Below are 12,239 nucleotides of genomic sequence, written 5' to 3' on the forward strand. Positions count from 1 at the left end.
TACCTGCAGCGCTCCTGCTAACCTGTAAGCTCTCTGTCTGTATGCAGCAGTGATGAAGTGAACAGGCACTGAGGTGAGAGCTCAGAAAGCTGAGGAACAGGAAGGGGCTGGATTCTGAAGCCACTTTTCTGGTTTCTTTACTGTTCATTTAAAGCAGATGTTTTTTGTTCTGGTGACGTTGTCCTCTGCATTTAACCTAGTGCTCTGGTTCTTAGTATAGCGGCAGCATGTGGGGGGGGGGGTAGCAGCCCTCTCAGGACAGAGGCTCCCTGCTCCAACCAAGCCACCACTCCTTTATACTATTCTTATAAATTCTATAGTTATATTTTATACTGGAGCCTTATTTTTATTTTTATAATGCCCAACATCAACACTTATTCTCCCAATTTAGATTATTATTATAACAGTTTAAAACCAGGTTCAGTCTAGAGGTGAGTGGTGGAATAGATTCAGTATCTGGAGGTTAGATTTAGTAGAATATTTCTGAGTTACTCCCAGCCGTTCGTTTGGTACGACCCGAACTTTTCCACGTTGTCTCATTTCCAGCAGACTTCAACGTTTTTTGATGTCTGCCTGGATTTCTTTATTTTGTTATACTGGTATCAGCCGATATGTGCAACATTCAGCAGTGCTCATTTATTGAAGCTCCCTCCGTTCTCCTTATCAGCAGCACACATCTGACCAGTCAAAATAATCGGTATCTGTACTAAAACAGGCTTCAGTCCATCCCTACTTGGAATATATCAGCCAACACTTGTTGCCTCTAAGCCGCTATGTTCATCATGACCTGCAGTGATTTTGATGACTGTAAATGATACATTTAGTTTTCATATGGATTTAACTCTATGGATGAAATTCAGCTCAACCTTTTGCCCTCAGAGGTGATCTAATTGGTCCACCTGTGTTCATTCAGAAACCCGATTGTTCTTTGGTCCTCTGAGCTTCCTTAGAAAACATCAGTGAACATCGAGGAGCTCCCCCCTAATGGGTCAGACTCTGAAGCAGAGCTTCATAATAGAACTAAGTGAGAAGAAGTGGAAGCTGGATGGTTTGTCTTCTGCAGGGACACAGAAGCTGAGTTCCAATTAGAGGCATAGGTTAGCATGTCCTTGTCAAAGTCCAGCCCTACTCTAAAGTCTGTGGCTGAAAGCTGCGGTTCAGGGGCTCTCCTGCTCTGCTGCTGTGTTCTGTTTTCCAAAACGTTGTAGAAACATCTCAGAAGTTCAATGACACTGAAGCGGTCAGACAGCCTACCGCCTGGGTTCCACTAGAACTGGGCCCGGCTGAGCCTTTCTGACCCACTTAGCATGCCGCACACATCTCACTCCACCTTCACGTTGAACACAGAGGTTTCACCTGTTGGTACCTTCAGCTCACATCTACTTTAGTAGCCCAGAACTGTATCTCATGTGTTTTAAATGTTTCTTGAATTGCAGGGTTTGGCGTTTCTGTTGCTTACATATTACAGACCTTAAGCTCTGGCTGTTGGTGCTTGTTGGACTAAAAGTTATAATTTTAACGTCAGCAGAACCAGTGCCAAACATTTGTTCTGTAATTCTAGCAGCTGAGGCCAAATGAACGAGAAACAAAGAGTGTGGGTTGTTTACCACCAGAGATTCTTCAGGTGTGGAAATCAGGTTCCTGCTGAAGTCTGTCAGTGGTTTTGGTTTTCACAGCCTCACCATAAGTTAACCCTAACCCCATAGCCCTACCCCTAGCTCTCCCCGTCTCCCTTTCAGCTGCTTTCCTCTACCCAAATCGAAACTTTAGTGAACTGTTTTTTATTTTTGCAGAGACAGCAAAATGCCTGTGAAAGGAAACGGACAATTGCTTGTTTCTCTTTATAGATTTGGTCGTTCACTAAAGTCACAGTGTGAGAGCAAACTATGTGGCTTTTGTTCTGGCTAACCCAGACGCATAGTTCTGGTTTCAGGCTTGTTCCCTCTGGGTCTGGCTGTTCTTTAGTGAGGGCATCGCAGCCAGTGGAAAGGGCCCAAAATGAGGCGTTTTGGGGTAATGTTGGAACATGCATCTAACCTTTGACCTCCTTTCTGTTCCCACCCTGCAGGCATGGAAGAAGCGCTGGTTTGTTCTCCGAAGCGGCCGAATGACAGGCGACCCGGATGTTCTGGAGTACTACAAGAATGACAGCACCAAGAAGCCCATTCGAGTGATTGATCTGAACTTATGTCAACAAGTATGTTTGGTTTCTCTCCAACCTACTGAACTCTAATCCAGTTGACACTTTACTACAATTCTGAGCCGCTTTTAGTCCAGAAAAACAAAGACAGTAAGGTCTGATCCAGAGTTCTATCTGATAAAACATTTGATCAGATTTTTAATGTTTGAAACTGTTTTCCAAAAGCCGCAGGTAGCTTCTGTGTGACGAGTATGGAGAGAAATCTGTTCCAATATTATTCAAAGCAAAAAAAAAAAAAAAACCTTCAAAAAAGGAAAAAATACAAAACTTTTGTTTAAAAAAAGGAACTTTAAAGGCTTCCTTCAACAAAGAAGAACTCTATAAATTGATAGCACATTAAAAAGGGTTGTGAGAGGAATTTCTAATCTGTATCCAAATGTTTTCACAATATTTTTATTGTTTGCTTTTTCATATTTAATTTTTTTTCTTTTTCCCCAAATGTTTTTAGTTTTTTTAAACCTTTTATTAGATTTTACTTTTAAGTTTTGCATTAGATTTAGTCTTTAAAAAAAATAAAATCATAGTTTTACAAATTTCCTTCCTTTTAAATCCTGTTTTCAAAATCTGACCCTCGACCTTCCTGGGTGGTCAGAGCGCGGACCAATAGAAAAGCTGCTTTGTGTTCATCCACTTAGATCAGACTCAGTTCTATTGGTCAGCTCAGAGTGGACTTGTTTCTATTGGTCAGCTCAGAGTGGACTTGTTTCTATTGGTTCGCTCATAGCAGACTCGTTTCTATTGGTTCGCTCATAGCAGACTCGTTTCTATTGGTTCGCTCATAGCAGACTCGTTTCTATTGGTTCGCTCATAGCAGACTCGTTTGTATTGGTTTGCTCAGAGCAGACTCGTTTCTATTGGTTCGCTCATAGCAGACTCGTTTCTATTGGTTTGCTCAGAGCAGACTCGTTTCTATTGGTTCGCTCATAGCAGACTCGTTTCTATTGGTTCGCTCATAGCAGACTCGTTTCTATTGGTTCGCTCAGAGCAGACTCGTTTCTATTGGTTCGCTCATGGCAGACTTGTTACTGTTGGTTCGCTCATAGCAGACTTGTTTCTATTGGTTCGCTCAGAGCAGAATCGTTTCTATTGGTTCGCTCATAGCAGACTCGTTTCTATTGGTTTGCTCATAGCAGACTCGTTACTATTGGTTCGCTCAGAGCAGACTCGCTACTATTGGTTCGCTCATAGCAGACTCGTTTCTACTGGTTCCCTCATAGCAGACTCGTTTCTATTGGTTCGCTCATAGCAGACTCGTTTCTATTGGTTCGCTCATAGCAGACTCGTTTCTATTGGTTCGCTCAGAGCAGACTTGCTACTATTGGTTCGCTCATAGCAGACTCGTTTGTATTGGTTTGCTCAGAGCAGACTCGTTTCTATTGGTTTGCTCATAGCAGACTCGTTTCTATTGGTTCGCTCAGAGCAGACTCGCTACTATTGGTTCGCTCATAGCAGACTCGTTTGTATTGGTTTGCTCAGAGCAGACTCGTTTCTATTGGTTTGCTCATAGCAGACTCGTTTGTATTGGTTCGCTCATAGCAGACTCGTTTCTATTGGTTCGCTCATAGCAGACTCGTTTCTATTGGTTCGCTCATAGCGGACTCGTTTCTATTGGTTCGCTCATAGCAGACTCGTTTCTATTGGTTCGCTCAGAGCAGACTCGTTTCTATTGGTTCGCTCACAGCGAACTCGTTTCTATTGGTTCGCTCAGAGCAGACTCGTTTCTATTGGTTCGCTCACAGCGAACTCGTTTCTATTGGTTCGCTCACAGCGAACTCGTTTCTATTGGTTCGCTCACAGCGAACTCGTTTCTATTGGTTCGCTCACAGCGGACTCGTTTCTATTGGTTCGCTCACAGCGGACTCGTTTCTATTGGTTCGCTCATAGCGGACTCGTTTCTATTGGTTCGCTCAGAGCAGACTCGTTTCTATTGGTTCGCTCATAGCAGACTCGTTTCTATTGGTTCGCTCATAGCAGACTCGTTTCTATTGGTTCGCTCATAGCAGACTCGTTTCTATTGGTTCGCTCATAGCAGACTCGTTTCTATTGGTTCGCTCAGAGCGGACTCGTTTCTATTGGTTCGCTCAGAGCGGACTCGTTTCTATTGGTTCGCTCATAGCGGACTCGTTTCTATTGGTTCGCTCATAGCGGACTCGTTTCTATTGGTTCGCTCATAGCAGACTCGTTTCTATTGGTTCGCTCATAGCAGACTCGTTTCTATTGGTTCGCTCATAGCAGACTCGTTTCTATTGGTTCGCTCATAGCAGACTCGTTTCTATTGGTTCGCTCATAGCAGACTCGTTTCTATTGGTTCGCTCACAGCGAACTCGTTTCTATTGGTTCGCTCACAGCGAACTCGTTTCTATTGGTTCACTCACAGCGAACTCGTTTCTATTGGTTCGCTCACAGCGAACTCGTTTCTATTGGTTCGCTCACAGCGAACTCGTTTCTATCGGTCCTTTAAAGATCTTCTTAAATACAATCTGCTGCGTTCAGCTTAGCTCCCCTAATCGCAGTTTCCAGCTCCTCAACAAGCTGTTGCTTTTCCAGCAACATTCTTTCTCCGCTTTCTTCACGCAGCAATCTTTTTCTCATTCCATTTCTGGCTTCGGTCGGCTCCCGGCCAACCACAACGGGACATTTGGCCATGTGATCAGGGGCGCCCATTTAGTATTTAAAATTTACTATGATAAAGCAGCAGCTCAGACTAGAGCTGTAGAGCTCAGCTTCCTGTCTGTGGTGGACATTGTTGCTCACCAGCTGTGGCTCTCTCCCATCGGCTCAACTCGCCTTCATCCAGAGCGTACGTCAGTGACAAACGCTGGAGTCACACACTGCTACATATATACAAATACTTTAAATGTTTTCAAATATCAGATCACCCTTATTAAATGAAATTATATCCTGGTTTATATTGCTCAGTGACATTGCAGATCTGTCTATAATATGTCATTTCTCTTGGTCCTGTGGAATGATGCAGCCATGCTGTATGAGCAATTCCTCCTCCCAATCTCTGAAATATCCCAGCTCTACAGAGCAGAGTCCATCTCCTCTGTTAACCTGCTTCTCTGTAGAGTTCAAATTAGAGTGGATGTCTCTGAGCTCCTGTGGACCTTCTTTAGAGGAGAGTTTACTCAGTCCTCAGTGTTTGCTGCCACCCGGTCCTCCTGCAGGTGGAGGGTTTTGAACTGTTCTTTGCTGCTGGAATTGAAAGGTTTGACAGAAATAATAGCGATCTGTTAATTGTTTGGGAATCTAATCCATGTCAGACTAGTTATATTCCAACACCCTTTCTTATTGGTGTCAAACTAGACGCCTCTCTGTGACCTGCTGCTGGAGAAAATGGAAAATGAAATGCAAAGCTTCCATATTTTACCCATCTCAAGGTACATTTCAAGCTACATCTGTCGCCTTTAGCCATCTGAAGTTAGTTGATGTTATCTGATAGGTATTTTGGGTGGAGAACCAGTTGGTAGTGCTGGTTTGTCTGGGAGTGTGAATCCAGATAATTTCTCTTTGTAGGTGGATGCTGGGCTGACCTTCAGGAAGAAGGACTTGGAGCACAGCTTCATCTTCGACATCAAGACCATCGACCGTGTTTTCTACCTGGTGGCCGACACAGAGGACGAAATGAATAAGTGGGTTCGCAACATCTGCGACATCTGTGGCTTCAACCCTACGGACGAAGGTGACGATTGCTGCATGGGGTGTTCTGTTGGTGTTAATGCTGAGCCCCTACCCACAGTCCAGGCGGGGATTTGAGTAAAGGCACCCTTAGACATCCAGTCCTGGTTCAGCTTAGGTCCATAATGTCCAGCAGTGATTTCTGGGTTCCACCAAAGACTACCTTTATTGCAGCAAAGCAACAAGAACATCCAGGCTCTAGAAATCTGGACCAGATTTTCAAGTTTAAATAACCATTTTCATAAATTCATATCAAAGGAATTGCAGCTGCACAAGGAAAAACAAAGAAACAAAAACTGTAGGACAGCAATGCCCAAATGTATATTACTGGGTTAGTGTGGTTCTGTGTAACAGCTGAGGTCCAATGATGATGGTCAATAAATCAACTCTTCCTTAGAAAATCAGTAATGTTACTGCAGATAAGATTCAATCAGAGTGTAATTTTGCCTTCTGAAGAAATGAGGCGAGCGCTCCTTCAAACCTCAGCTCACTTCTCTATAAATGAACAGGCGTGACTCTGAGGAGGCCGTAACCACAAAACCAAAGACGCAACAGATTCAGATATTTAGTCTGATTTGTTATTGTGTTGGCTACATCAGCTTAAAGTTGTAGGGAAGTAATATTTAAATGTCAAATCATTCTAGCTTAAACATGTATATAAATGTACTCTTTATCAGACTATATTGTCCAAAAAGTTAGAAAATTTCCATTTTTAAAAAATCCTGTCTTTTCGTTATCTTATGCAGGCCAGTTAGTTGTACGTCAACTTGTACACCTAAATTCGGCCAACCATATATCAACGGTCATCTGTCAATCAAATTTTTTTGGTCATAGCATCTTGATTCATATGTCGCAGCTAATATACGCAACAGTTGAAATAAGAAATAATAACGGGGATGGACGTCTGTGTCTTCAGCAGGCGTAGAGCTAACAGAACTGGCAGCGTTGCGAGGCGAGGGCTGAAAGATGTACAGCTGTAAGCCTTCTACACCAAACCAAGCTTCTGCCGCCCTGGCCTCCTCTTCCACAACATCTTTGTCCTCTTTTTCCTCCTCTAAATAAAAAATGTATGACGAAGGAAACTCATCCACGCCCTCCGACCCAAAACTCTCCTCCTCTTGCATGTTTCTGCTGTCCATAGCGTTCTTTAACAGTGTCGTTGCTAACTGCTACTTGGTCGCAATGTTATTTCCTATTGGGAACCTACTAGCACTAAGTTGCTAACTGGTTAGCAAGATGCTTTCGACAAACCGGCTACAACCAAACTGCTTGCGAACCTTCTGCCACAACAATCCTGCCCCCTGGATAAATGACCAATCACATTCATTTTATTCACTCTGGTAAAGCCGGTCACCACTCGGGAGAATTCATAAATGCGTTTGGAACAGCCGCTTCCTTACAACTTTAAGTTTGAAAGAAACATTTAGATAAAATATAATCTTTCTAATGCATAACAATTAATTTCATGACATATATGTTATAACTTCATGCATTTGGACCAAATGACGGAGCCCCTTGGTGCTGGGTTCAACAAAGAAGACACAGTTTGAACCTGGATCTGACCAGACTGAGTTCACTGGATCAATCGTCATAGTAACCAAGTCAGACTTGGATCTAGTGAGCTTTAGGAAAAAATGACAAACTAAGCCTGACTTAAAATCTTGGCCTGGCTTAAAAAACGATGCCTTAAAAACTAAACCAGTTTGATGAAACCACTCTCAGGCTCCTTTGCAGGCTCTCTGAATGTTCTCTGTACGCAGGGTCATTGTTCAAACCTTTAGTTCAGGTTAGCAGCCATGAGGCCTGAAACGTTAAGCTTCACTGCTGGTTCTTAAAATTCATTGGCTCTCTAATGGTGTGTTCTCTGAGACAGTTTGGAGGCAGAGCTGAGCTGGATGTGCAGGAAAGTCTCTGTTCAGCAGAGTTTTCAGCCAAGGCCTAATGAAGCATGAGAGCACGGAGGCTCACGTTACTCTTGTTCCCGGTTCTGGATAATCAAAGCATTGTGTGCCTGCAGGTCTTGCTGACTTTCTCTCGCTCCTGGCCTTTTATCTGCTTCTCCTTCCCTCCTGTTTGTCTCTGAGCCAAGCTGCTAGCTGTGCTGGTTGTACTGTGCTCTTAGCTGTCTTATTTCTTCTCCTCCGCTGTGTGATTGCAGTCGGTCGTCTCATTGAACTTCAGGAGAATGATTTCCTCTTTGAATCTTTGTAAATCAGTCGCTGGTTATGCTGCTGCAGGGTCCTCCCTAAAAAGCAGACCTCTTCTTCGTTCTCATGGCTCATGTTGCAGGGCAGCGATGATATATCAGCATTTCGTTTTTTTCTTTTCCAGAGCTAGTAGAGCTCACTTCTAACCCAGCATGAGGAAAGCAGCAGATTGAAGGAGAAAGCGGCTGCACTCATGAAACGCCGTCCTTGGATCGCTCTGTTCCTCTCTCTCTATTTGTCTGCTTGCTTTTCTCTGCATGTGTGACCCAGCTCCCACTCGAGTGGGGCTATCCTGATGTTTAGAGTAGATATTTGAGGAAAGACAAAGGCCGACGATCTGCTTAGAGGCTGGAAAGGAATATAAAATCAAGAAAGAGCTTGGGTCAAAAAGCAAAATAAAATACATCAAATATGTATCAGAACTAGAAGTTCATGCCTTAATTTTTTTAAACTAAATTAGCTGATCAAAAGTTTTCACACCCCATAATATGTTAGTTAAACACAAATATTTCCTTCACCTTCACCTTTAGGTTCAAGCTGCTATTAAGTTTCATCTGTTGCTCGTTTGATGCTAAAGCAGATTAACTCTGGATGTCATTTATTCAGGAGTATCAGAGAAAAAAGGGCTTTGAAAAGAGATGATTTTAAAGTTAACAGATTTTTATTAGTGTAATATCTCCCAGTTAGGCTGTTTCTTCATCCCAGTTTATCCCAGAGTGTGCTGCTGTGGCGTGATGGAACATTTCTGAGGCGATGAGTAGGACAGAACAAAGCGACGTAGAGATGAAGAAATGTCTGTCAGACTTTTCTAAACAGAGGCTGCAGTCAGAGGTTTTGAAAAAAAAAAAACGCTTTAAGTCGCTGTGCGACAAAGCAGCGACCTTGACAAAGCGGAGCATCAATCAGGATGATCTTGTTCCTGCAAAACGTTTCATTGGCTGGAGCCGTGGATACTTGTTGATGAGGTGGCAGCGCATGCCGCCGCTGATTGCCTCCTCGTTCTCCATCGTTTCTCCAACGTTTCTTTCTGGCTGATCCGAAGGTGTTGAACGGCTTTGGTTCCCTTTTTGACACACAGCAGATGTTGATGCTGTTCAGCTCGAAGGTTCCTGTACGCCGCTGTGGTGTATTAATATGAGGTTGCTAGGCAATGCCCCGAGTCAATCTCCTCTCTGATTATGTGAGTTTAGGTCTGAGCTGTTAGGTCTTGGAGATCGGACCGGGCTCCTCATACCGCCTCCTTCAGGTATCGTCCAGTCTGCTAGAAGCCAGACCCAGACTGATCTCCACTATCTAGTCGGTCACATCCTGATGGTTCTGGTCCTCCTAATTACTTTAAAAAGTCAGATTTAAGGCTATTCTTCCTTTCACATTAAGATCGACCTCCGATTCTATTGTTAGAACCTCTAGGAACCACAAAGGAACCTGCAGACTGTGAGGAACATTAGGAATTAAGAATAAAGCTGGAACTTAATGGTAAATAACTTAAGGGAAGTCGAGAGGAACCATTTACATTTCTAAGTTTCACCAGAGTTGAATCATTGAAGAAATGCAATCTATAAAATGTCAAAACACAAGAAATATCAATATACTTCAGAGATCTGTGGAGACAGCAGACCAGGCCTAAAGCTTGGCCCATACATGTTCCCAGCGGAGGAAAAAAAAGTTCCCAAACCTTTGTTGCCTCCCAGCACCTCCGAGGAGATTTAAACTGACAAGTCATGAAGGAAATGGTCCTTAATGATGAGGCCGGTCTGCTGCGACCAATCCTCAGTTTTTATGAGTGGGAGAGAAACTGGATGGTGGAACATTTTGGTAAAAGAGAAAAGCTGTAACCATCAGAAACTGTATACATTGCTAAAAAATTAAGGGCACACGTACACAACACAATAGAACTTAAATTAAACCAAACTTCTGTGAAATCAAACTGTTCACTTTGGATGCAACACTGACTGACAATCAATTTCACATGTTGCTGTGCAAATGGAACAGACAAGAGGTGGAAACTTTTGGCAATTAGAAAAACACTCAATAAAAGAGCGATTCTGCAGCTGGGGATCATAGACGACTTCTCACTACCTGCTTTCTGGCTGATGTTTTGTTTACCTTTGAATATTGTTGGTGCTTTCATACTCGTGGTAGCATGATACGGACTCTACAACCCACACAAGTGGCTCAGGTGTTGCTGCTCATCCGAGATGTCAAATCAATGCAAGCTGTGGCAAGAAGGTTTGCTGTTTCTGTTAGTGTAGTGTCCAGAGGGCGGAGGCGCCACCAGGAGATACGCCAGTACAGCAGGAGATGTGGAGGAGGCTGTAGGAGGACAACTACCCAGCAGCGGGACGGCTACCTCCTCCATTGTGCAAGAAGGGATGGGGGAGCACAGCCATGACTGACATTAGGTACTGAGAGGAGATCCTCAAACCCCTTGTGAGACCATATGCTGGGCATTTGGCCCTGGGTTCCTCCTAATACAGGAGATTGCTAGACCTCATGTGGCTTGAGTGTAAGCAGTTCCTGCAAGATGAAGGCATTGAAGCTATGGATTGGCCGGCCCGTTCCCCAGACCTGAATCCGTTTGAGCACACATCTGGGAAATCATCCATCCATCTTCTTCTGCTTATCCGGGGTCAGGTCGCGGGGGTGGCAGCTTCAGACCAGACGTCACTCACCCCAGCCACTTGGGCCAGCTCCTCCGGGGGAATCCCAAGGCGCTCCCAGGCCAGGGTCTCCCCCTGGGCCTCTTCCCAGCGGGACGTGCCTGGAACACCTCACCATGGAGACGTTCAGGAGGCATCCTAATCAGATGCCCAAGCCACCTCAACTGGCTCCTCTCGATGTGGAGGAGCAGCGGCTCTACCCTGAGTCCTCCCCAGATGACTGAGCTCCTCACCCTGACTCTAAGGGAGAGCCCAGACACCCTACGGAGAAAACTCATTTCCGCCGCTTGTATCCAGGATCTCGTTCTTTCAGTCATGACTCAAAGCTCACGACCATAGATGAGACTAGGAACGTAGATCGACTGGTAAATCGAGAGCTTTGCTTTTTGGCTCAGCTCTCTCTTCACCACAACATGATGTCTCGATCCATCCACCAGCTACAGTGCACCACAGACTGTATAGGTTTTGGTAGATGTTTTAGTCCAGGTCTGAGAGGAGAGCCCTCAGGTGACCATCTGCTACCTCATCAGGAGCATGCACGGGAGGTCATACAGACACGTGGAGGATACACACCAAGCCTCATTTTTACCTATTTTAGGGACAGTACATTACAGTTGGATGAGCTGCTGTGCTTTTACACTTTAATTTTATATGTGACTCCAAATCCAGGCCTCCATTGGTTAATAAATTTGATTTCCACTGGTGATTTTTGTGTGCTTTTGTTGCCACCACATTCAACTTTGTATAGAACAAAGTATTCATTGAGAATATTGCATCCACTCAGATCTAGGATGCGTTAGTTGAGTGTTCCCTTTATTTTTTTGAGCACTGTATAATACATACTTCCATAAAACAAACTAATTAGTGAATTAGTGATTGAACTATTCTTTTTAGATAAGATCTTGCTGAGTCACAAATCCAGCCAATTAATCAAGCTACTACAGATGCTGAAGTAAAGCAGGTCCAGGGAAAAAGTATTGGATATTGTCTGAAATTCCAATATGCTGGATCTCTATTTGCTGTATTTATGCAAAGTTACATTATACTCTGACCTCTTTTTCTAATCCTACGTCTTCAAATTAACAAAAAAACAAAAAACAAAACTACATCTACTAAAAATGGTACTACATTGGGTCATGCTCTATAAATGTTTTACATAAACCATCTAGGAACTTTTTGTGATTGTTTATTTTTATGCAGATGATGTAGTTGTTTATTATACTGGAGCCTCTTCTACTGATGCAACTGAAAGCCTCTGTAGCTATCAAATCATCTTTATTGTCTTAAACTTGTTCTTAATACTAATGGCATCAAATGAATATACATTTCCAGCTTCAGGAAACCTCAATAGATCCCCTCAGTGTTTTCTTGTGGATGAAAATAAATAGTGCTGGGTCACATGTGTAGATATCTGCAAAACATCACTTTCAAACCTTTTGGACAAAACGGCTAAAATGTTTGGTCCAACCTTTTGGTCTGATGGACTGTGAG

The 12,239-nt window shown here is 43.5% G+C and overlaps 1 protein-coding gene across 10 annotated transcripts in view; it reads left to right on the plus strand.

Annotated features, from left to right (window-relative positions):
- gab1 (GRB2-associated binding protein 1) overlaps positions 1 to 12,239 on the plus strand; it is a 75,917-nt gene that overhangs the window by 44,346 nt on the left and 19,332 nt on the right. For all 10 annotated transcript variants that reach the window (XM_038271119.1, XM_038271125.1, XM_038271121.1 and 7 more), the window contains 2 exons: positions 2,069 to 2,197; positions 5,720 to 5,885. In XM_038271119.1, coding sequence (XP_038127047.1) covers positions 2,069 to 2,197; positions 5,720 to 5,885 — 295 coding nt within the window. The remainder of the gene's footprint in view (positions 1 to 2,068; positions 2,198 to 5,719; positions 5,886 to 12,239) is intronic.

The sequence above is a fragment of the Cyprinodon tularosa genome, unplaced genomic scaffold (genome assembly GCF_016077235.1).
Source record: "Cyprinodon tularosa strain WSP-4 unplaced genomic scaffold, ASM1607723v1 ctg79, whole genome shotgun sequence".
NCBI lineage: Eukaryota > Metazoa > Chordata > Actinopteri > Cyprinodontiformes > Cyprinodontidae > Cyprinodon > Cyprinodon tularosa.